This window comes from Astyanax mexicanus, chromosome 21 (genome assembly GCF_023375975.1).
Source record: "Astyanax mexicanus isolate ESR-SI-001 chromosome 21, AstMex3_surface, whole genome shotgun sequence".
NCBI classification, from domain to species: domain Eukaryota; kingdom Metazoa; phylum Chordata; class Actinopteri; order Characiformes; family Acestrorhamphidae; genus Astyanax; species Astyanax mexicanus.
This window is the reverse complement of record NC_064428.1, coordinates 20,042,239-20,068,053: the sequence shown is the minus strand read 5'-3', so window position 1 is coordinate 20,068,053 and position 25,815 is coordinate 20,042,239. Positions and strand designations below refer to the sequence as shown.

The window sequence follows — 25,815 nt, the reverse complement described above, 5'->3', positions numbered from 1 at the left end:
ACATGTAAATTAATGGTGTCTTTCACATCAAGTCTGGAAAAATTCAAATTACTCTGCAAGGGTTTTAACACGGACACGCACATACATCACAACATTTCCAGCATCCATCAGTATCAGACCAGCCAGGAGGTAGCAAAGACATGAGGTCACTCTAAAACACTGGCATCGACTCCACAATCCACAAACCTGAGTGATTCTAGTTTATCACAATTCCATGTTTAGATATTCAGATATTGGAGCATAAAGCAGAAATAATCCACTTAACTTTCATCAGACATAGTTTAAAACTTGGTCTGAGCAGCAGTGATTTCTCTATTAGTCCAGCAAATATAATCAGCGGTTCAGACAGCTGTAGAAACATTTGATTTTCTTAGCTTGCAGAAATGTGCTGTATGAAATATTTAGAAAACCACTAAGTACAACTCAGTAATATGACAGTGAGTAGTACGCAGACCACAGGAGTAAACAGTACAGCAGTAGCATTAGCTGAAACGGGGGAGAGACGTATGGGAGGGTACGGGTGAGTGCCAGTGGTGGGAAGACTGGCGACATTCCTCCACCCTTTCTTTTCCTCTTTTTATTTAGTCTCATGGGATCCCGTGGCCCACATCCCCTTCCTTTCCCTGGGTGCCTTGCACAGCCGAGGGGCCCTTCTCCATAATTACCACCCAGAGGGCCAATTATCTCAATCTGAGGCCAGACTCGCGATCAAAGCCACTGGCAGCCCCTGTGAAGTCTGTGGGGCCTGCAGTACCAAGCTTATCTCACTCAACGTTTTCCTAATGTTGACCCGGCGTTATCACCATGCCAAAGACTGCTTCTGCCGACTCATAAAAGGAAGCGGGGTTTCCAGAGTTGACCTATATTTGGTATCACATGCAGAGAAATGGTTTAGTGCCACTTTCACATGCAGACCGGTGGTCAGAAGTGACCCTCAAGAATGCACTGCATTTTTCAAACTGAGATGGAACAGTGGTGTACTTTTATTCACCATGAACCTTTTATAACAAGTTTGTTTGACAACAACTTTTTTTTTCATTGACACCGGATCTAAAGAGAGGCTGATAATGATCTTATTGATTGAATTCATGACTAAAGTGCACGGAGCACACTATAAACATTAAGAGGAACTTCAAACACCTTCCCCTCCCCCCTCTTTACTGTTGTGTGTGCCACATCAAATGATAGTCAACTCTTTACACCACTGTCAATGGTAAAGATGTTGCAGATGAAGATTAGGGGCCCTATTGTCAATCTGCGCAAAGCCTGTCGTCATGCTCATTGCTATTTTACACCCCCTCAACAGTCTATTTTCACACCTTGCACTTGCGCTTAAGAGTTTAGGAATGATGGTCATGGTGGTCTGGAAGTGAGGTTTGTTTAGAGCAGAGCGCAAACCCGACTTTTAACTTAACAACAAACGCAATAAAGAATAAAATAACATTGAGGTCCGTTAAATTACCTGCTGACGTACCTTCACAGTGTAAATGCGTAGGTCAGTATCCTCTGCTGAGACACGCAAAGGCACCGTGCTGTTAAGAAACAAACGTGCCAAAGTCAGAGCTCACCTGGCTCTTAAATTGAATAACTACTAGCACACTGATTGGTTTATTCCATCAGCAGCCAGAGTCTGAAAGAGCATAATTGAGAGCTATGCTCTCTTTTTTGGTGGGTAAATGGTGCTTTCTCCCTACATCATTTAGTGTGATGTTGGTCAGCACAGCCATCTGTTAGCTGATGTATCAGAGCTGGGGATCTGGTGCTTTCCTCTGAGAGCACTAACTGAAAAGAGCCTTTGTCTGTCTTCACATGTATCGAAGGGAATAAGGGTATAAGGAATATGCTCTTCTTCATCCTACTAGTGTTATTATGGGCCATTACACAGGCCTTCCAAACTGTTTAGAAAATAGGTCAAGTAAAAGTCATGAATCATCAGATGATTGTTGGTTTGAATCCCACTTCATGCTGCTTCCATCAGTAGCCAGAGTCCGAGAGAGCACGATTGAGAGCCAGTACACGCTTAAACAGTCAGGAGTAAAGGAATGAGGCAAGAGAGTAGTCAGAGAGGAAAGCAAGGTTGGTAACAAAAAATAAACAGCAGAACTAGAGGGCTAGACAAGTGAGTTAACTTAGAGCAGAAAAGGGTCGAAAACAATAAGGTAAGAAAGCAAGGAAACCACGTAGTAACAAAGCTAGTAAACCAGATAATATTTGTCAGAGAACCAAGGGAACAAAGGGCTATTTATACAGATACAAACAGGTGTGGGAAATGAGCAATCAGAAAGAGGGAGAGGCTGAATGCTGCAGAGTCACATGTTCAGCCAAATCATTGTAATTCATGGGCTGAGAATGCTGGGAAATGGAGTCTTTAGGAGAAATATTGTCCTGAATGGGCAGACTGACAGCATCAGGGCTGACAGTATTGCAGAGTATTGGGCTCATTGAAGGCATGTGCTCATCTTCACCCTCCTAGGGTTATTATGGGCCATTACACAGGCCATCAAGTAAAAATAAATGTCACGTTGCACAAGGGGTTAAACGTAAGAATAAACCCAAAACTGGTTCATTTTAAGCTGTAAAACATACTGGGCTGGGCTGGTTTATTTATAACAGGTTTAGAAAACAAGACCCTATGTCTGCACATGGTTATCACTCTTTCATTTTCTGTTCTACACTGTGAGACAGTCAGTAAAATGACTAAGCGAGATCTTGATGGTGATAGTTGGGGCAGATGTCGAGTGGGAACTGAAAGTGTGTTTTGAAAGTGCTAATAAAGTACCAGTCATATGTTTGCCTTGGCTATATTGCGGTTGGTTTCATGACTTGCCCAACACCTATGGTTAATGCAATTCCTGTTAATCTTACCAAAAACACAGATCACATGCAGCATAACTGCAGATTTTGCTTTGATATGCTGGGCATTTAAATGTAAAAACCACACGCTGTTTACCATTAGGGGGTTTCTGTCTCTTTTTTTTTTTTTCATGTACAGATCTTCAACAAACTTCAAGCTGAAAGCCCAGGCACGTGTCTGTGAAATGTGGACGGCGAACTGTATGGATGAAGTGTGTGAGGGAAGTAACAGTCCTGAAAAAAGCTTCGTCATGGGTTGGCCCACCTGCAACTGTGTGGCTACATTCAGGTAGTGTACACTTTTGACCGTTTGCCATTTTGACCTTTCACTATTACTAAATTTACAAAAGAGGCACCAATTACAGACATCAGGATTTCTGCATAACTTCCTATTATTACATTTGTCACCTTACAACCACAAACTTTACAGCTCTGTAAAGTATGTTTAGGGTCATTATCTTGCTGGAAGAAGAATCTCCTTCCCTGTTTCTAGTCATTTGCTTTAAACTGGTTTTCTTTAAGGATTGCCCTCTTTCCATTAACTCTGACCAGCTTCCCTGTTACTGCTGAAGAAAACCATTCCCACAGCATGATGCTGCCACCACCATGTTTCACAGTGGGGATGGTGTGTTTAGGGTGATAAGCAGTGTCTCTTTTCTGCCACACAAAGCTCTTTGTATTTAGGCCAAAATGTTTAACTTTGGTCTCATCTAAACACAGCACCTTCTTCCACGTCTTTCTTTGAAATTTGTAATGTGCACAACTTATAGTGGTCCTGTGGACAGAAATACTCCCTTACCTGAGCTGTGGATTTCTGCAGCTCCTCCAGAGTGACCATGGGCCTCTTGGCTGCTTCTCTGACCAGTGCTCTCCTTGCTCGATCTGTCAGTATGTTTGGACTGCCATGACTTGTTAGGTTTGCAGTTGCAGAATATTTTTTCCCATTTTTGGATGATGGATTAAACAGTGCTCCTTGGGATGCACAAAGCTTGGGATATGTTTTCTTTATAACCTAACCCTGCTTTAAACTTCTCCACAACTTTATCTCTGACCTGTCTGGTGAGTTCCTTGGTCTTTATGATGCTGTTTGTTCACTAGTGTTCCCTAAAAAAAATGTTTTCACAGAACAGGTGTATTTATACTTAGACTAAATTACACACAGCTGCACTCTATTAACTAATTAAGCGACTTCTGAAAGCATTTGATGGCACTGGTTTTATTTAGGGGTTTTAGAGTAAAGGGGGCTGAATACTTTTGCATGTTACACTTTTCAGATTTTTATTTGATTAAAATTTTGAAAACCATGTATCATTCCACTTCACACTTATGTGCCACTTTGTGTTGGTCAATTACCTAAAATCTCAATAAAATACATTTAAGTTTGTGGTTGTAAGGTGACAAAATGTGAAAAGGTTCAATGGGTACGAATACCTTTGCAAGCCACTGTATCACTGGTATTTTCTTTGATGATCAATGTGGATAAAAAGGTGCTCATCAAAGAGAAAACGTACCATATACTGGTATTCTTTCCATCATGGTCATCCTGGTCGACCAGCATGGTCAAGCTCAGTATTATAAGATGATGGCCCATTGGTTCCAATGCAGGCAATATGTTTCTGTCACATCCTGGTCTTGTCTCATGTCTCTGTGTGTGTCCCACGTGACCTGTACCCCTGTGTTCTGTTTCAGTACTTTTCCACCTGTGTCAATTTGTAGCTCCGCCCCCTAGCCCCAGGTGTTTCCTATTCTAGTGTGTTTCCTGTTTGGTTAAATAGATCTCCTCTGTCACTTGTCCTTCGTCGGTCTTTGCACATTCACCTGTCGTTCGTCTCTCTCTGTGTTTCAAAGCGTTTCTCAGTGTCTCTCATAGCCTTAGTTCCTTGTTTCTTGTTTATTTCTTGTTTTCTCGTTTATAGTTTATTTCCTTGTTTATTTCTAGTTTCTTGTTTTATTTCATGTTCCCTAGATCCTTGTATATATTCCCTTTTTGTTTATTATTTTCATTATCTCTAGTTTATTTATGTTCTCTAGTTTCCCTCGTTTATTTTGGTTTATTATCTTTGTTACGTGTTTACTTGTTTCTTTGTTTATTTGTTATTTATTTAATAAATCATTTATTTTCGCCCTTACCTGCACTTGCGTCCGTCTCCTCGTCTACTTGCCTGGGTCACCCCCATTGTGACAGTTTCAAGTCTCATGCTGTGCGTCAAACTGTGGGTAGATCATTTTCAAGCTTACCATCATATGGGTTTTAGACACTGTGTGGCCTACTGTTTTATATCTAAATGGAAGATTTACTCCGCATGTCTAAAATCATTAGCAGCATTAGCAACTTCTGCTAAATGCAGCTTTATTGTTAATATAGAGAACATGGCATTTGCATTCTGATGATTAAGATAAAGGGAAATCATAAGCCTTTAGGAGCGAGTGCAAGTTGGAGGGAGCCTGTTCTGTCACAAACTTGTAGGCGATTGTAAGAGCTTAGAATTCAATGTGAGCAGCAACCGGTAGCCAGTGAAGCTCAATAAGCAGTGGTGTAATATGTGCCCGTTTTGGTTGGTTGAAGATCAGGTGCGCTGCTGCAGTGCCAATATTACATGTTATAGCATGAGCCTTGAGTGTATTATTGCTTATTTATACTTTCTATCTTAAACACTTTATATTTTCACTTTTAATTCCCTGTCATGCATGTGTCCATCCTTTTATGGAAAGACTGTTTTAGCCAAAATAAGCATTTGATAAAAAAAAGTGGTTGACCTAGAATTGCAAACATGTTGATTTGTTCGTGATGATATTGCCCTGTTTTAAAGATATATTTTTAGTTTTTGAAAAACTATGTTAATTGCCTCAATTAAAGACTGCATCTATATAATACTGATTCTGGAATCAGAATCAGGCCTGATTAGACCATGCTCATGTTTTTTAACTTATTTACAAGGAGAACAAGCCAAAAGCTGAACTGATATGGATTCTGGATTAAATCTATTAAACCCTGAAGCAGAAGTAACCCAGCTGAAGAGCATGACCATGTTCTGTGAATAGCTTCCAGAGGGTGATAACGCTGCTCAGATGATAGTTCTCTAACAGTGGGCTTTATTGATTAAAGATTTTATGTTTTGTTTTTTGTTTTTCTCCATCAGCTCTGTGGAACAGAAGGAAAAGTGGCTCTCCCTTATGAAAAGGTACAGTGGGACTGAGAAAAAAATGTTTGTTGTGGGGAAAAATGTCAAGTAATAGCCAGAGAATCCATTCTGTTTTTAGCATTTTAAATGTTTTGGAATCTCATCTCTTATAAATTGAATAAATCACAAATAAGTTACAAAGGGATTTCGGGAAAAGCTTATAATTTTACAAAGGTTCTTAAATGCAAGGTTATGAAGTACTTCACTAAAAAGAATGTTTTGGAACCCAGTCCTTATAAAATTAATAAATCAATTAGATAGTTACAGAGGGTTTGAGAAAGTATTACCATATTTTATGGACTATAAGTCGCACCGGATTATAAGGTGCACTATCAATAAACGTCTATTTTCTGGTATTTTTTTAAACACAAAGTGCACCAGATTATCAGGCACATTTTAAGCGGCACTTGTTAAAAACAGGGGTGTCGCTGTGTTTCCCTTCTAATTCAGACCTGTAGAGCTAAGCTAAGTAAACAAAACTGTAATTCTTAAAAAAAAAAACATTTTTAGCTGAGTCAGACAAGTCAAACCAGCACTAGATATTAATCTACACAGATTTCTCTTCTGAAAACTGTTTATTTGGGTGAGTAAAGTGCTGCCGTTTATTTACAATAAGCTTAGATTTCCAGATTTTCACTAAGGCTGGAGCATTAGCATTAGCAGCTAACCGCTAATGCTGCCTAACTGCCTGACAGCGCTATACTGTCGAATCCTAAGTGTTCCAGTAAGCCAGGGCGGTATTAATTAGCGGCTCATGCCACATAGCTGTTTTAACACGGTAAATACGCAGGCTACAGTCCGATAATACACACCTCTGAACAGCCAAATGGCTAGCACGGTTAGCGGCTAATGCTAATACTGCTGGAGAACTAACCTGAAACTCCTGTATTACTCTGTACTTTAGTGGAGTGTCTTTACTGCTCCTTAATACCTGACTGGTAAAATTTGTACATAAGGAGCACCAGATTATAAGGCACACTGTCGATTTTTGGTAAAAATGTAAGTATTTTAATGCGCCTTATAGTGCAAAAAATATGGTATTGGAAACACACCCCTTCTAAATTTAATAAATCGCAAATAAGATAATTACAAAGGGTTTTGGGTAATGCTGATAAATGTTAAATGTCCTTAAGGACAATGTTACTAAGTGCTTAGCAATATAAATGATTTTCAAACCCACTCCTTGTAACTGTAATAAATAAAAAATAAGATAGAATGGGTTTAGGAAAAGCTAATAATTGTTTGAATGTTTTTAAGTACAAGGATATGAAGAACTTATAATTTGGGACGTTTAGGAAAACCACCCCTTATACATGTAATAAATTACAAATTAGATAGTTACAAAGGGTTTTGGGAAAAATACGATTTTTTTACAAATGTTCTTTAATCCAAGGTTATGAGGCATTTTGTGTTAAAGAGTGTTTTCTATCCCTACTCCTTATGCAATTAAGAAAAATAGTTACAAAGGGTTTCGGAAATATAGTATAATTATACAAATAGTCATAAGTACAATGTTATGGGGGCCCTATTGTACACCTTGCGCAATGCATGTCGTAAAGCTTGTTGCTATCTTACACCCTTTCAACAATCTATTTTCACGCATTGCACCCGCACCATTAAAATAGACCTGTAAAAGCGCAACACTGTCAAGACCCAATGCAGATCTCAAATCAGAGTTTAGCTTAGCTTGCTCTCAAAGGGAATGACAACAGGCACTCTGATTGGTTTATTTCATATTACGCCCAAAACACACCCACGATAAGTTAAGAGAATTAGTGCATGCCTTTTGCGCATTTTTATCTGCACAGGGCATATTTTTTGCGTCCTCACGACACCAAAAATACCTTTAGTTTCAAGAATCTCAAAATCATTGTAAAAAATGTGTTTGTAGGTTTTTATTGTTAAATAAGTGATTTACATACACTGCCTGGCCCCCAAAAAAGTCACCACCTGGATTTAACTAAGCAAATGAGTTGCTGCAGTTGGTCAGGTCTAGGTTTCAGCAACAGTATGTCAGCTGACTACCTGAATATACTGAATATAGACCAGGTTATTACATTAATGCATTTTTTTATGCAGTGATCAGACTCTACCATCATCAATGCAAGATCTTGGTAAAAAAATAATGCAACACTGGATTGAAATAAATATTGTGACATTGCATAAACTTATTAAAACAATGCTACATCGAATGTTTTACATGCTTTCGTGATTTAAGAGAATTGTATCTTTCAGTATTGTTTTAATTTCACCTCTGTTTATTCTCTGCAGTCAGATAAAAGACGAGAAAGAGAAGGATCACCCCAAAACAATCCCTCTTCGAGTGTACACCAAGGACTTTTCATATGTAGGTGCTATTACATTCAATAAACTCAATATTTACATGGAATTTTGGGTATATTGAATAATGATCTGATACTGATCTGATTAAATTTGTTCTCGTTAAATAGAAAACCCTTGCTGTGAGTAATTCGGACAGTGCTAATGAAGTTACTCGTCTGGCGCTGCAGCAGTTCGGCATTGTGGTAAGTTTCTGCACACTGCATGCGTGTGAATATTTAGAATAGTTCTTATGTAAGTACATGATTAGTCAGTTATGTGTAAAAAAAAAAGGCTGCAGGGGAAAATAAACAGTGGTTTGTTGAGTCTTATGGCTGCAATGACAGCACAGAAATGTTCTTAATAAAATCAAGGTACCACTAACAGTACACAGAATTCCAGAGTACTGTAGGTAACTTTGTATATATAACCTTAGACCGAATACCTGTACCGAGAAAAGACGTGCCCCTGCAGGGCTCTTTGTCTCAGTACACAACATTTCTCTGAATGATTCTCTCTGGCATGCAGGGTTGTGTGAAGGACTACCAGCTGTGGGTGAGTTCCAGAAAAGACAACTCTCCTTACCCTCTCATTGGTGAGTTTCCTATCATTGGTTTTAGGGTTTTATAGCATTTTTTTAATTCTGTTGTCAAACACCAACCTGACTAGAAGTGTGTGATTTAGAAATCTGTTGATATTTTAATAAAATAAGATAATATTCAGTACCAGTCAACAGTTTAAACACTCCTGTTCTTATTCAAAGTGTTTTCTTTTTTGTTATTGTTATTTTTTTACATTGTAAATAGGGACATAACATACGTCTCTAAAATAATATCACAATATTTCTGGGTATTTTTCCGATAGTGATATTCATGGTGATGACAACTTTTTTTTTTCAAGACTATTCAACTGCAAAAAAAAAAACATTAAAGCTTTGTTAATTTCTTACTTAAATATAAAGAAATTAAATATAATAAGAGTATCATACATGGCAAAAGTTTGTAATGTTTGTAAAAAGTTTCATAAGCAGTAACTTACCAAGACCCTGAAGTAAGCTACAAAAAAAAACTAAAATACAGCACATTTTGAGCATCCACCCAGCGGCGAGACCTGCAGAATTAGAAGGAAAACATGGCGACACCATTGTTCCTTACTAGTGTGCATAATGTGCTTTATAATCCGGTGCACCGTATATATAAAAATAGACCAGAAAATAGACGTTCATTGAAAGTGGGCCTTATAATATGATGTGCCTTATAGTGCGAAAAATACGGTTTATTTTTGCAACATATTTTATTATCATTTACAAAATTGTGGTCTTGGTAAGTTACTGTTTATGAATTTATAGATTTTATAATGATACTCAGTGTTAATATGATATTAAATACAAGTGAGTGATTGGCTGACTCTAAAGCGCTGACTCAGCTCTCGGTCGGTCCGGAGCTTGTACACGAGACAGCGCGCGGATCATTGGTGGGGCTGGTGACGTTACAGGTTCTGGGCTGTTTAATATCGCGATATATATCATCATAAAAAAAAATATTGCAATGTCAATTTTTTTCCAATATCGTGGGAATGGAAAACACAGGTTCAACACTGGTTGCAATAAACCTAGACATATGTCAACAGTAAGACATTAATTGCTATCTTGGCTGTGAACCCCCACTTTTTACGCACACATGGACACACATTGTCATATTGGAACCATTTTAATACCAAATGCTCATTTATTTTTTACTCTGTTCTTCTCTGCACAGGTCATGAATATCCTTTCAGCATTCAAATGAGCCACATAAGAGAGCCACTGAGTCAAACCGGTGATGTGAAAAGTGAAGCAACTACTCCACCAGACAAAGACAAAGAAGTGGAGCTGCTCTTTGACCAGTTACAGACCGACAGCCAGTGTCAGTTCATCCTCAAGCCGAGTAGAGTGGCTGTAGGACACTCCTTTGCAGGTAATGTGCTTTTATAATCTTTTGGAATGTTATTAATTAATGTTTGATATTTCTTTTACTTGGTACTAAGCATTGTTTTTATCTTCTCACATTGCTTAGTTGATCCAGACCAGAAGCCATTCAAGAGACGCCGTTCACTCATCAACTGGGCTTTTTGGCGTGGCTCCAGCACTCAGCTGGATGATCCACCCCCGTCTCCTTTTCTCCCCACCACTGGTCGGCTCTTTGGCCTGCCGCTCAGTGTGGTGTGCACGGAAAACAGCCTCCCCAAGCCTATAATGGTGAGTTTTGGAATTTAAGTACCTTATCGTACACCCTGGCTTATGCAATGCTCATTGCTATCTTACACCCTGTCAACAGTTTAACGCTGTTAAAACAGCTTCAAAGTTTAGGAATAAATCTACACTGATGGGTGTGGTGGTCTGAGAGTGAGGTGTGTTCAGGTAAATTTCTGGTGTGTTGCTATTTAGGCGGCAGAAAACACAGGTGCGCCACTGACTGATTAAAACCAGGACAACAGTCAATCATCAGAGTCCACTCCTATAGGTGTGCAGAGCTCAAACCCGACTTTTAACTCAACAATTAACAGAATAAAGAATAAAATAAGATCAATATCCTCTGCTGAGACTCACAAAGCACCGCGCTGTTAAAATAGGAATGCAGCAAAGTCAGAGCGCACCTGGCTCTTAAAGGCAATGGCAAGTGACACACTGATTGGTTTATATCATATTACGCCAAAAAACACACCCATGATTTCATAGAGCTGGATGTTAATCTACACAGATTTATTTCTGTTAATCTACACAAATTTAATCGTTTCCATTTATTTACAGTGAGCTTAGATTTCCAGATTCATCTAAGGCTGGGTGCAGCAGCATTAGCATTAGCAGCTAGCCGCAGTTAGTGCTAATAAATGCTGCCCATTGAGGAAACTGAGTGTTCTGGTAAGCCAGGTCTATATTAGCTAGCGGTTCATCCCATATAGCATTTAATAATGCTACGTGGTAATGCTGCTCCAACAGTGCTATCTGGGGTTAGCAGCAGGCTACAGGCTGATAATACCCACCTCTGAACGGCGAAAGAGCTAGCGTTTAGCACGGTTAGCACTTCAGCAGAGTGGCTTTACAGCTCCTTGCAACCTGACTGGAAAAATTCATACATAAGACGCACTGATGATTTCGGGGGAAATTAAAGGATTTTAAGTGTGCCTTATAGTGCGAAAAATATGGTAACTTTAAGTCAGGACTTTGTAAACTCTTGTAACATTACTTTTATCACTTCAGTCTTCATGCTTCTGTCACTTTTAATAACAGTTCTGTATCTCTCAGCTTGTCCAGAAATGCATGTGAAAAGCGTGTCATTTAAGCATAGCTCCAAACGAGAATGTTTTTGCAGACTCTAGAGGGAGCTCAGGAGCAAGTTAGGTTAGGTTACAGAATGCTAAATAACTTGAAGTCCAATTATTTGTATATTGTTTTTTAACTGTGTTTTCTGTATGTTATCTTTTTTTTGTAGGACATGTTGGTGTTTCTGTACCAGGAGGGGCCGTTCACACGGGGAATCTTCCGGCGCTCTGCCGGGGCCAAGGCGTGCAGGGAGCTACGAGACATACTGGACTCTGGATTCCAGGACATTCAGCTGGCCCGTCAGTCCATCTTTGTGATTGCTGCTGTGTTTAAGGTGAGTTTTCTTCTGTAATATCTAAATAAATGAATAAAACTGCAGAATTACATATTATTGCAGTATATTCATGCTACATAAATGATCAGGAAAGCCTTATTTTGTATGGAAGCTATGGCTACTGACTTCCCTCTTTTCATGCATGTTTATTTGCTTGTAAAGATGGATGTGTGTTTGTTATCAGACGTTATTATCTGTCCGTGTGACACTTGCCCTTCTGTTTATGTTTCTGTGTTCCTCAGAAAATACTGCATATGCATCCCACATGTTCGGACTTACTGGAAAAGCTGTTATATAAGCACACTGAACAAAAACAATATATTTATTTGCTCAGAACACTGCATATCATTTTTTTTCCATTGCTTGGCTATGCATTTTTTTTCCTTTAATAATAAGTTCAGTCCTGTTTAGTAGTCCAGTAGCAGTGCTGTATGGCCCAGACAAGCTGTTTTTTTATTTTCTCATCTTATCAATGACTATTTCTGTTCTTTTCCTGTCAGACCTCTAATTCTTCTCTTTCTTGCAAAAACTAAGAAGACTTAGTCCAGTGTTAAGCTGAGCTAAAGGTGCTGTTTTCAGGTGGGTCAGCCAGACCTGACTTTCTGTACCCATTTTTTTTTTTCAGTTTCCAAGAGACTTTCGAAGATGTAGGAAACAGTATTTACAGCTATTTGGCTTCATCTGTAATTTCATGTTCGAAAACCCCAAAGTCCAATGTGGCTAAATTAAAACAATTCTGTAAAGAAGAGTAAAGCCGAAATTCCTCCACAGAGATGTGAAAGACTCATTACCAGTTATCAGTAAAGCTTGATTGCAGTTGTTGCCTTAAGAGTGGCACAACCAAGTTATTGGGTTTAGGGGGCCAAAACTTTTTCACACAGGACTAGATTGGATTGCATTGTTTTTTTTTCTTCCTTTAGTAAATAAAATTATAATTTAAAAAGTGTTTTTAGATTTACTCAGGTTATCTTTATTGGATTTTAAAGTTTGTTTAATAATTCAAAAAATATAAATTTTACATAAAAGCAAAACCTAAAGAAATTGGTAGGGGGTTAATTACTTTTTCACGCCACTCTATACCTGAAACTCCAACAAAAAAAGATACAGTATGTGTTCAAATTCACATGATGTTTCTCAAGTACAATATAAGCATTTCTGAGTATATATCTCAGTTATGGCAGTGATTGATATTGTACATGTACTGCTCTGCTCTTACACCAGCAGTGTTATATATGAGTCATGTTGTGTGATCGTGTTATACCTCAGGAAGGTAATGAGAAATGTAATCCTCTCTCCTGTTAAATACCCTTAAGCTGTTCTGAGAAACTGCTGTCAGTCAAATTAAGAAGTGCTCTGAGTGGCATCGCATGATCAGATTTAAGCAGCTGGCACATGCAGCTCCACATGGATCATCATTAGCAAATATCAAAGTATTGCAGTCCATTGCAGTCCATCCATCAGTCACTCCATCCAACCATCTATCCACCCACCCACCCATCTGTCTGTCCATCCATCCATCCATCCTATATATCTATATATCCAATCTATCTACAATATATTAACCATTAAGTTTGGTAAACACTGCTTGAATATTTGTTATCTTTAGCAATGCTTAGAAACAGTTTAGATTCATATGATTCACAATAAAAAGAAATCTAATCTAATCTACTTGAGAATTTTGCTAGTGGTCCAGTATTGTGATATACAGGAGTTGGACAATGAAACTGAAACACCTGTCATTTTAGTGTGGGAGGCTTAATGGCTAAATTGGAGCAGCCTGGTGGCCAATCTTCATTAATTGCACATTGCACCAGTAAGAGCAGAGTGTGAAGCTTCAATTATCAGGGTAAGAGCACAGTTCTGCTCAAAATATTGCAATGCACACAACATTATGGGTGACATACCAGAGTTCAAAAGAGGACAAATTGTTGGTGCACGTCTTGCTGGCGCATCTGTGACCAAGACAGCAAGATTTTGTGATGTATCAAGAGCCACGGTATCCAGTGTAATGTCAGCACACCACCAAGAAGGACCAACCACATCCAACAGGATTAACTGTGGACGCTGTAAGAGGAAGCTGTCTGAAAGGGATGTTCGGGGGCTAACCCGGATTGTATCCAAAAAACATAAAATCACAGCTGCTCAAATCACGACAGAATTCAATGTGCACCTCAACTCTCCTGTTTCCACCAGAACTGTCCGTCGGGACAATAAATTATTGTGGTCTAAAACCAGGTGTTTCAGTTTCATTGTCCAACTCCTGTATGTCCTGTGTTTTTTTTTAAACATTGTAGGACTTCCTGCGGAGCATTCCAGGCAGCTTGTTACTATCAGATCTCTATGAGAAGTGGATGGCCACCATGGATTCATCCGATGAAGCAGAAGACAACCAGTTACAGGCTATTCAGAGGTAGACCTGCTTTAAAACCACATCTCAATCAGACACTCAGTATCACAGTTAAAAATCCAGAGCTAATATGGGAAAAAAATCTCATTTGAAACTAAATCTTTCTACCTATCTTTCAGTTTGGTGACCTCACTCCCCTCTGAGAACATCCTCCTCCTGAAGCACATTTTGGCAGTGCTCTATAACATCCAGCTCCGAGCTGAGGAAAACCAGATGAATGCCTTCAACCTTGCTGTTTGCATTTCTCCCAGCATGCTCTCTTCCTCTGCACAGAGCAGCCCTGAGATGGAAGGAGAAGGTGCCAAAAAGGTAGGTTGGTCTTTCATCCAGATCAGCGGTTACTAACTATGTTGGAAATTAGGATTTTTTTAGATTTTTGGCTACAGAAAATGTTTAGCTAAAAAATGTAGTATTAATAGTAGTAACTGAATAAAATAAAAAATAAATGTGTTTGACAAGTGGTAAAAGAACTCATTTTCTTTCTTTGAACAGATCTGCCATGAATTTTGATTTAATGCATCATTAATATTAATTGTTTATATTAACACAGCTTATATGACCAAATATCCTGAAAATGAGAAAAGCTTTACAAGAAAAATAGTGAAAGGTTAAAAAACGATACTAAAACAAAAATCAGTAATACAACAGTTAGAAAATTGTATTCCACTATCAACTAAAATTATAAAGTCAATCTAAAATCAAGCTCCATTAACAAATAAAAGTTCCAAATTCAAAATTAGCAAGCAGCTCATTAATGTTTATTGTGGGAACATGACTGTAAATATTTTAGGGTTAAAATCCTGTTGTAACCTACAGGTGCATTAAAAAAGTGAATATCATTGAAAAGTTATTTTATTTCAATAAATCAGTTAAAAATGTGGAATTCGAATATTATATAGATGTATTACACACAGTGATGTATTTTAAGCGTTGCAGATTTCATTTTCCAGCAGGACTTGGCTCTCTGCCCACACTGCCAAAAGTACCAATTGGTCTTATATAATATTAAAATTTTCTGAGATAGTGACTTTTGAGTTTTGATTGGCTGTAAGCCAAAATAAAAAATTATGTGTGTAATACATCTATATACTATATGAGTTTCACATTTTGAATTAAATTATTGAAATAAAGTAACTTTTAATTTTTGAGATGCACTATTGTTTGGAAAAAACTCAAAACAGTTTTTTGCTGGCTCTCTTGCCCGTATTCATTTATTTTTAAATTTCAATTTTTTTACATTTGATTTTGGATGAAAAACACAAAAATAAAAAACAACTTGTACCCTCTTCTGCACTGAATCACACCCACAAAAAAAACTAATTTATTAAAAGTGTCACCAGTTTTTTGGCATATATCTGTTTCCTTGTGTGAGGATCATCTTTCACACGTTTTGTTTTTGTTTTGGAGATGTTTTTGAGCTAGTTGCTGGAAACAGCAGCTCACTGGGAAATATTTCAGGCATTTCCTTCAGATTTTTGAGGTCAGTGCCATTCTCACAGTATCCGTTATGATGGAGCTCTCGCCTCTTGCGGTTTGTTTGGATATGCATGTGGTGGCCTGTGTTGCTGTTCAGCGCAGAGAGTTTTTAGATTTCGACATTCCTCAACGACACGGATCTTGGCGCCGTTGGCTGCAGTGTCGCCTGTGTAAACCAGTGGAAGCACCAGCTATGCTTGTATTGAATTTATTTGTGAGGTTTTTAGTTGTATTTTTGTTTTATTTGGGAAAATAATAAGAGTAGAGGATTCTTTCCTGCCAGCCCCTCTCGGTCACTAGCTGTTTGTGTGAGCGTACACTTTCATACAGCGCTGTAAATCTAAAGATGTTATTTTTTGTCTTTTGACTTTACAAAAACTTTATTAAGTCTTTTGAGGTCTATTTTATAAAAAATACTATTCTATTAAGACAATGCTTGTCCACATGCTGCTGTCTACTTAGAAGCCTTAAAGACAAAGGTTCTATGCAAAATGGTCAACCCCGTCACCAGACTTCTCTACGTGTGTCTAAAAATGTGTGGGATACTATTGGACATGCTATCAACACTTCACTACTACTACCACCAACTGCATGAAAATATTCAAGTTGCATGAGATGGATTACTATTGTAGGACACCAATAAATTCTCTACAACTACATGCAGAGACTTCTGCTGAGTGATAAATCGTTGCTTTTCAATGAAAAACAAGTATCTCTATTTTTTGTCGATTTTTAAATTGCTACATAATTTAAACAGACAAACTGTCCCTTATACTCTGCCTAAATTTCTTGACGAACGGACCAATAGAAATACTTAAAAATGAAATTAACTCTTTTAACATTGACTTCCATTGAAAGTTCAGAATGTTTTTTCTCACTCCTGTAAAGTGTCTGGTTTGGAGATACTTGTTTTTCATTGGACAGCAAGGATATGCATTTCACACTACTTGTGTATGTGTGGCTCAACAAATAGGACCAAGAGTTGCCCATATCAGTCGAAGGGCCTATCATACACTCTGTGCAAGGAACATTGCGATGCTAATTGCTATCTTACACCCCGTGAACAGTCTGTATTTTTGGTGTGCCACTGACTAAATACAACCTAGACAGAGGTCTACTGTCAAACGTACGTTGCTTTCTTGGAAATAAATTGTGAACACAGGCTCATGCCCAACATGCGTACACCCAAGCCCGCACAGGCAGCAGTGAACAAACCCATAACTCATGCCTGTTGGCACCTATGCAAACATTTATATCAACAGAATACATATATACAAATACAAAATAACATTCTCCATCAAAGCAAAATATAGGTCATTGTCATGTTCCGTAAATTACCTGCTTGCGCAACTTCACAGTGTGAACAAGCAGGTCAGTTTCCTCTTCTGAGAAGTGTTGGACACATCCAGGTAGCTGCGCTATTGAAATAGCAATCTGCCAAAATCAGAGCACACCTGGCTCTTAACGGTAATGGCAAGTAACACGCTGACTGGTTCATTGTATGTTAACAAAATTAGTACATGCTTTTTACGCATTTTGAGTCACGCAAGGTGTACTTTTCCTGATGTTTCGATAGCAAAGACACACTGACACGCCCTAAACCAAGTTGCATGAATGACAGCTCACTTTGAGATTGCTAAAATAGGATCCTAAATGTTAAATCATTCATTGTTCCTGGTAACTTTGACCTTTCTTTCAAATACGTTTGCTATTTGACAGCTATGTGCAACTATTTTGTGCTATGATTCCTTTAACGATGAGTGTATGAAAAAGGTGCATCATACTGTGATGTTTGACCACTCGTCATTTAACAGTTTTTTGTAACACCGTAAACTGCATTCCAAAATTTGTATACACACTAACCAGGAGTGAAGCAATTTGTCTGAAAAAATGAATGTTTTCCCAAAAACTAACGATCCTTGACATTTTTATGGCTGAAACTCTTTTTCCCAGAAGACGCATGTACTGCAAACACATTTCTGTAAACAGTGCAGAAATCAAAAACAGAGTGTTAACGCACATCTGTTGGGTTCAAACAAAAAAATGAACCAGAATAAACCTAGACTAAGCTTCCTCTGCTGACATCATTCCACTTTGCAGTGTGTATTTAATTTGTGCTCTAATCAAAAAGGATTAGTAAACAACAGATTTATAAGCAAATCTGGTCTCCAGGACTACTCTGCGTTTCTTACGAAGAATTAACCTTTGAGATCTCAAACTGGAGCAATGAACTTCAGAGACACTAAAGCCTTTGGTTAATCCCTTGAATTATTTCACATTTGGTTCAAATGTAGTTCCACAGAATAATTCATTAGTGTGATTACAGTGGTGAGAATGTTTTATACACATTTTACACACATTTTCCTATTGTGTCCAAAACTCTCCTTTAAGAAAGGTTTATGCTTTATGAACCAATCTGATTTACATTTTCAGCTAAATCATTGTGCATTTTTGAAATCTCCTCCCCCTTTCACTCCATTGCTTTGGACCAGCCATCTTTCGAGCAAAAGTTTTGGTAGTAGGTCTCTGCTCCAAGAATGGGCATCGCGCCGTATTTGACTGATTGGAAAGGGCCCGTGCGCTAGGGCTTCGACTTATTGCTGGTGTTCCACAAAACCAAGTTGTGGCATTATTTGGAGTAAGCCCTAGTACCAGTTGGCAAGTTGGCATCCCAAAATGACAATGACAGAATAAGTTTGGCATTGAGTATTTGAAAATTTTTCATGGGCTGCTCATCCCACAAATGCATATTCCTAATGAATGTAGCACAATTTAAAAGGGAAAGTAACAGGCTTTCCAAAGCCAAAACCTTAGCAACCAACTCCTGTACCACAGCAACTTCTGACCTGCAGTCATTCTCAGTTTCTGCAGGAACCCCATGTTCTAGTTTAATATTACCTAATTCACCTAATTTTGGTATTTCTTCCTCCTCAGGTCTGTGACTTGGCAAGGATAATGATTGAAAATTGCACGGCAGTAATGGGAGAAGACGTCACCACCCTGTTTGATGGTTTTCCTCAAAGATGCAATATAGATGGTCATGGATCAGGTAACTTTTCCTTCTTAAGGAAGTCAACAGACTTATTTTATATTTTCAGACACAAACTCAGTCTTGCACCGTGCATACTTTACAAAACTCACTCTTTTTTACGTTCTCTGTTCCCCTTTCTGCACAGACATTTCCTCTTATCAGATGACAGACTCATCGTATGACAGTCTGGAGAATGAACTGAACGATGATTCTGGATCTCCCTTCCAGCCCATGCAGAGGTCGCGGGGGAAGCCAGACAGTCGCAGCTGTGACTCAGTGCTTACCCTGAGTGACTGTGACCTGGACCAGCCTGACCAAGACAACACCCTCAATGCACACCACCTGCTTTCCCCACTTGCCCATCCTGTAAAAACTAGCTCTGCAGTGAGCCCGTCCTCCCCTCGCCCCTGTTCCCCTTGCGAGGTACCTGCTCTGCAACAGGGAATTCGTCAGTTGAGGCGCTGTTCTGAACCTGCCATCTGGTCTTCGACCTCGTCGTTGAGCAAGTACCTGGAGCGAGTGGGAAACCGAAAGGGCAGCTATGACGGTGCCGCAAGCCAAGGCAAAAACGATGCAGAGATGCTTGTTAAGCATTTGAAAAACTTGAGGTTGGACAAGCAAAGTAGCTCTAGCCAGAGTGGTCAGAAAGAAAGACCTGTTCGTAAAGAGCGTAAAGAGCACCTTAAACCTCCCCCTCTGCATCTAGATGCCAGTTGCTCCAGTCTTTATTCTCCCGCGGCTTCTCCAACACGCTCTTCAATTAGCTCCTTGGACAGTGCTTTCTCTCAGCACTCAGCTGACTTTGCCAAACCTTGCTCTCAACCTGTGGGCACCTTCAAGGCAATAGTGACCAGTTCTCCCAGATCCCCTGGCTTCGTGTCCATACCGTCACCTGGCCCAACAGGTCCTTCTCCAAAGGAATCTCCACCTAAAGAGAGGTTTGACTGGATCCAACTGAGAAGTACGCATGGGTTACATCCAAATACTTGGCTCAAGAGAGACCACAGACTGTCCTTGTCAAAAGACAGAATTGGCCTTGAACATGAAGAAACAGAGGATCAACCTGTCCAGTCTGATGTTTCCTTCCAGACTGACCACATCAAGGAGAATCAAAGTCTTGATTCAAGCAATTCAACCTGTAGGAAAAGATCTACCAGCCCTCCTTCCTATCAAGAAGCCATGCTTCAGACGCAGAACAGCAAGCCAGTTTATTACCCTGCCTCAGAGAAACCTCTAACAGTCAAAGAACTGAGAGAACTTCACAATCAGGCGTGTATCTTGCGCAAGACAAACCTGGGAAGGAGGTATATTCAAAAGAGCACCTTTAACACAACTGGAGGCGAGAACAGCAGCCTGCCAAAGTCTTTGTTCTACGGGCAAAGTGGTCGATGCTTGGCCTTGTACAGGCAGAAATCGTACTCCCTCATTCCTGTCGAAGAGACGTCTCATGGATACGCTTCATGTCAGCGCCGAGCATCTGAACCTGGAAGCACTTTCCTGGGGTTAGACCGGGAGTCCGCGAAGAGTCTGGAGTATCTGCACAGGCAGGCCATAGCCAACCAAGACAGAGATTCTGTCTCCCTCCATTATGGACTCAAGGTATCCGATGTGGAACCGCATGATAGAGCCACTGAACCTTGCTTGTCTCCTTCTGCCACAAAGGCTGTGAAGGACTACTTCACCCTGCATGGAGGTGATGATACCCAGAGTAATGTAAAGAAGAGTCAGGAAGTGGCACTGGCAGTTGTCCATGGCAAGCGGGAGTGGATAAGGAGGTGCAGCGATCCGCGGCTTGAGGACTTTGAAAAGATGTTTTTTGCGGAGGAGTCTTACGTTTGACTTACTAGTCACAAGTTGTGCATTTTCCAAAATTCTGTCCCAAAGTGGTTTTCCCTGTTTTGACCTGATCTTATACAATTGTTAATCGTTACTGTGGTCAATTAATAAATTGCTTTTAGATCAGGGGTATCAGACCTGTACACATTTTGGACCGCTGTTGCTGCATGTTTTTTTTCCAGCCAAATAGAAGGTCCTTTATGGGTTCTTTGAAAACTTTGAAGACCAGTTGAATAAACAAGTGGAATTAGGTTTGATGCTGCTTGCTTACAGGCCAAATTATACTCTTGCGTCAAACCTACGCATAGCCACGGACCATACGCCATAGCCCGATGCGTAGCTCCCTAGAAATGTAGCAATGCAGCATCAAATTTGATTGGGCCCCATGCATTCCCGTCTCGCGGTTTAAACTGCAGAGTGATGCAGGGACGAGGATGCATGCATGCAGTATAAATTCAGGCAGCCTTGTAGGGCACTCGCGCAAGCTACACCACTTGTAACAAATCAACTCAAACCAGAAGTATAAATTGGCCTTAAGAATTAAAACCTGCAACCACACCAGCCCAATATGTATAGGTTTGAAACCTCTGTTCTTTAGAATCAGGAAACACGGAAAGCATGGAGAATTCTAGGACTAGTTTAGAAAGTAATCTTTAATGTAAATATGGTTTGTATATTGGAAGCATGTGGCTGTGGCCTGCTGTGTGTATATACACTATATGGTCAAAAGTATTGGGACACCTGCTCATTCGTTGTTTCTACCCAAATCAAGGGTATTCAAGGAGAGTTTATCCTTTTTTTTTTTACTAATTTTGTCAAAGTAACTGTCTCTACTGTCTAATTGAGGAAACAAAGCTGGATGATCACCCCTCCATCCTATTTAAATTCAAGGTTAGGGGCTTTATACCCATCTAGCCCACATCTGGTATTAGGCATAGTGGCAGTAGGTTTATGTTTGGCACTGTTTGGCTCAGTTCCAGAGGGTTCAATTCCAGTGGCAGTACTTCTCTACAGGAACTAGGCAAGTTGGTTGTATTGAAAGTACATAAAGTTGAATGAATACATTATAAAGGGTGTCCACAATAATTTGAACATATAGTGTACATGCCTTTTTCGCTCATCCCTTTGTAAATAGATTTCCTTACGTCATGATGTTTTTAAACGTGGACAGTGCATTCTTTAAAGGCAACTGTGATTATCTGCTGCACTTATTATTATAAGCGTATTAATCTCAATTATCAATACAATCAAAAATGAAGCAGACTGTTCAAAGTGTTTGTAAAATATAAGTGATTAAATACTTTCAAGCTAAGTTAAAAGTAAAATAAATGTATAGGTTAAGAGTTTATAATAGAAATGTATTGATTTTCCTGTTGTTTCTCTATGTTTCTTAAACCAATTGGATCCTTAATTGATGTTGTGTTGAGGAGCTTTTGCAGTGTAAGCATAAGAGCAAGGTGTAGCTTTTTCTCTGTGTTTTTATTTTTTTGGGTTTAATCATCAAAAGCGATTCAAAATACAAGTGGTTTTAAAATAATTATATGATTAAGAACATGAACTTGATACTGCAAACCATAACAGTGTGTAGATATGTAATTAGTTACTGTGTAATTTCCTATTGCACTTACTGCTTTATTAAGTGTAAATAATCAGGTAATCAGTTAAACTACTAAAGTGTTTTATTAGGGTTTAAGGAGAACTTTAATGCCACACTTACAGTATACACAGTCCACTCAGAATATTATGACCATTGACTTGTTTCTACACTTAATTTCTTTTTAATCAGCTCCACTGACCATAGAGGTGGACTTGTAGTTCTATAAAATATGTCACAGACAGGACCATTTGGAATGAGTGGATCAGATACAGCGGTGCAGAGTTTTTAAACACATTAGTGGGAACACTTTACAACAAGGGGAGATAAATGAATCAACAGTACTATTTATTTATTGACACTAGTTAAGACTATTTTTCATTATTGCACATGTTTTGACTAAAGTCTCAGCTGAATGTTAGTTACAACATTCTTAACCATTTCTTAAGATTTTGTAATATTAAATAATGCCTTAGGTAGGGCTGCAGCTATTTTATTTAATTATTTTGATTAGTTGAGTAATCAGATAAAACACAACTGTACACCTTTAAATTGTAAACTTGTAATTGTAAAGGCATGAAACCTGATACTATACATATATATACATATATATATACACAGTTCTGTAAAAAAAAATGAGACCACTTCAGTTTGAATCAGTTTCTCTGATTTTGCTATTTATATGTTTGAGTAAAATGAACGTTGTGGTTTTATTCTATCCTGACAAATTATTTGGAATATCATTTAGAGCATTTATTTGCAGAAAATGAGAAATTTCAGACCTCAAATAATGCAAAGAAAACAAGTTCATATTCATACAGTTTTAAGAATTCAGAAATCAATATTTGGTGGAATCCTGGTTTTTGATCACAGTTTTCATGCATCTTGGCATGTTCTCCTCCACCAGTCTTACACACTGCTTTTAGATAACTTTATGCCACTCCTAGTGCAAAAATTCAAGCAGTTCAGTTTGGTTGGTTTGATGGCTTGTGATCATCCATCTTCCTCTTGATTATATTCCAGAGGTTTTCAATTTGGTAAAATCAAAGAAACTCATTTTTAAGTGAGTGGTCTCTTATTTTTTTCCAGATTTGTAAATATTGGGTTTATGTGTTGAGACATTTTTGAGTTGTTAAGCTGAGAAGACGGCAAGGTCAGATTTTTGTGTAAAACGAGGCGCCTTCGTAAATGTGTTGTGCACCATTAAAACTAATGTGTGAAGTACCTTTACAATTAAATAAATAAATCCTCAAGGCAGAAAAAAAACGTAATCATTTTTTTGTAATCGAGGTACTTGATTTATTCAAGGAATCGTTTCACTCTGAGTCTCAAGGAATGTCAATTAATAATTAGTTGAGACATTACCCAACCATTTAAAAATGTTTATCATTATCATATAGATAGTTATTTGTTGCCCTTATTGTAAAGTGATCAGTTATAAACCTAAATATTCAATAATAATCATGTGTGCAGCTAAAAATGTTTATTTTTTATTATTGTTTGGTCTCTTTTTAATGAATGCCAATTAGTGGTACTTAAACGTGTAAAAGTATGAATCCAGGTCTTATTTTGCGTAAATTATACACATGCTCAGGAAAATGTTGTAGAATTAGATTTTCTTTCTGATCTAGATCCCACAAACTTTAATGAATACCACATTTTTTGTGTAAAAACTGTCCTGGTACTATTTTTACAATAACGTTTTTAATTTTTATATTAGATAAAAGTGTTGCCAGCTCAGTGTCACTGATTGACTGAGAACAGACAACAAATATTCAGTCAACAGCACCCAGTGGGCAGGGCAGTGTACTGTGGGCATCTACATCTACAAGATGGAGCATCTAGGCAGGAGTTTATAAGACGAGTGGAGGAGTTAGTGGAAACAAGTGTTTAAAAACTCCAGCAGCACTGCTGTCTCTGATCCACTTATATACCATAACAACATGGGCAAAATGGGTAAAACATGGGCAGCGAGTGTTGAAGCAAGGAGGTGGTCATTATGTTATGACTGGACTGTGTGTGAGTTAAGATATAGGACAGATCTGCATATATATTTTAATGTAAATTTGCTACTTGATAGCTGCTCGTACAAACATGAACAAGCCAATACGTTTGTGTGCTATAAGAGAATATTGCATATTGCTGTAAGTACTGTATTTATGCATTAGACATATATTTTTGGAGAATCTAAGACTATCTATAAATGTATGTATGGCTTGAGTGTGAGTGAATGAATGATGGTGTGCATAGGAAGCAGAGTCAAATCTATAATCTATCAAACAAAATGTCTTAGTGTTTTGTTTTTCCAAAAGACTTTTTAAGATATTTCATATACATACATATATATTTTTTTCTGCAACATTGCTGCCAATCCTGTGTCCATGTATTACCTTATATATGTTTAGGGTGATTAAGTGTAACATGGTGGGTGTTACGCACCAGTTACAGTACCTTCATTATCCATTATTCAAAAATACTGCACCTCTGCCTCTCTATGTACTGTATGTTTATAAGATGCTTTGTGTTTATGTTCCTACGATGCTTGTATTTATATTTATGAGATGCTTCGAATAGTGTCTTAAGGCTGTAGTGCATAATTAAACATGCCTTTGCAGCTGCTCCAATATATATGAAGGTATTTGCAATCGCCACAGAAATCTGGTCATTTGTATCATGTGGTTTATAACAATCATAATAATAAAATGTCATTTGTGAAAATGTAGTGCTTGGGTTTTACTCCTTCAACTGAATTTGACTGTTTCTATGAGGCGTTTGGATGACGACACAATAAGGAAAGATGCCTAGAACCACACTGGCCTCCCTTACCTGTCAACTCCCACCAGAGCCTCACCCACTAGATCAGTTTTAAAAACACCATGTCAGTCTTCTAGTTGAAAACCTCAGTACACAGCAGGATTATCCAGCAGACTTTGTCTGAGGGTGGGATCTTTACCTACTGTCTATGGCACGTCAGCAGATGAGGGAGATGTAAGTGCTTACAAATAATAAGATAATAAAACATAAATTTGCTTGTTTGTGTTTTGCCATTTAGCACAAGCTAATACTAAAATGGAGTAAACTCTCAGTGTGGCCTACCACAGCTTATTTCACATTACATTACATTTGGCAGATGTGTTTGTCCAAAGCGGCTTACAATAATGAAGTACAAAAGTAATAGAAGTTAATGGTAAAAAAAAAAAAAAACATCTTTAGATAGGGCCTAATAGAGGGCAAAAGGAAATAATGGGATAGAGGAGGAAGGGAGGGAAAGAAGGAAATGGGGTTAGAAGTAGTTAGTGTGTTAGAGGTGTTAGGAGAGTAAGTGCTCTTTGAAGAGCTCTGTCTTCTGGAGTTTATTAAAGATAGCGAGAGATTCTCCTGATCTGGTAATGGAAGGTAGTTTGTTCCACCATTGGGGAACTCTGGTATGATGAAACTGGCTCTCATCAGGACTGCCCCAGAAAAGGAACAGCTCTTTTGTA

At 38.5% G+C, this 25,815-nt stretch overlaps 1 protein-coding gene across 1 annotated transcript in view; it reads left to right on the top strand.

Annotated features, from left to right (window-relative positions):
• LOC103036999 (rho GTPase-activating protein 20) overlaps positions 1 to 25,051 on the top strand; it is a 53,090-nt gene extending 28,039 nt beyond the window's left edge. Inside the window, exons 4-15 of the mRNA XM_007254821.4 lie at positions 2,993 to 3,142; positions 5,994 to 6,035; positions 8,307 to 8,382; positions 8,486 to 8,560; positions 8,883 to 8,949; positions 10,112 to 10,309; positions 10,409 to 10,590; positions 11,825 to 11,989; positions 14,284 to 14,399; positions 14,516 to 14,705; positions 18,807 to 18,921; positions 19,049 to 25,051. Coding sequence (XP_007254883.3) covers positions 2,993 to 3,142; positions 5,994 to 6,035; positions 8,307 to 8,382; positions 8,486 to 8,560; positions 8,883 to 8,949; positions 10,112 to 10,309; positions 10,409 to 10,590; positions 11,825 to 11,989; positions 14,284 to 14,399; positions 14,516 to 14,705; positions 18,807 to 18,921; positions 19,049 to 20,742 — 3,070 coding nt within the window. The 3' untranslated portion in view covers positions 20,743 to 25,051. The remainder of the gene's footprint in view (positions 1 to 2,992; positions 3,143 to 5,993; positions 6,036 to 8,306; positions 8,383 to 8,485; positions 8,561 to 8,882; positions 8,950 to 10,111; positions 10,310 to 10,408; positions 10,591 to 11,824; positions 11,990 to 14,283; positions 14,400 to 14,515; positions 14,706 to 18,806; positions 18,922 to 19,048) is intronic.
• Positions 25,052 to 25,815: the final 764 nt, after the last annotated feature.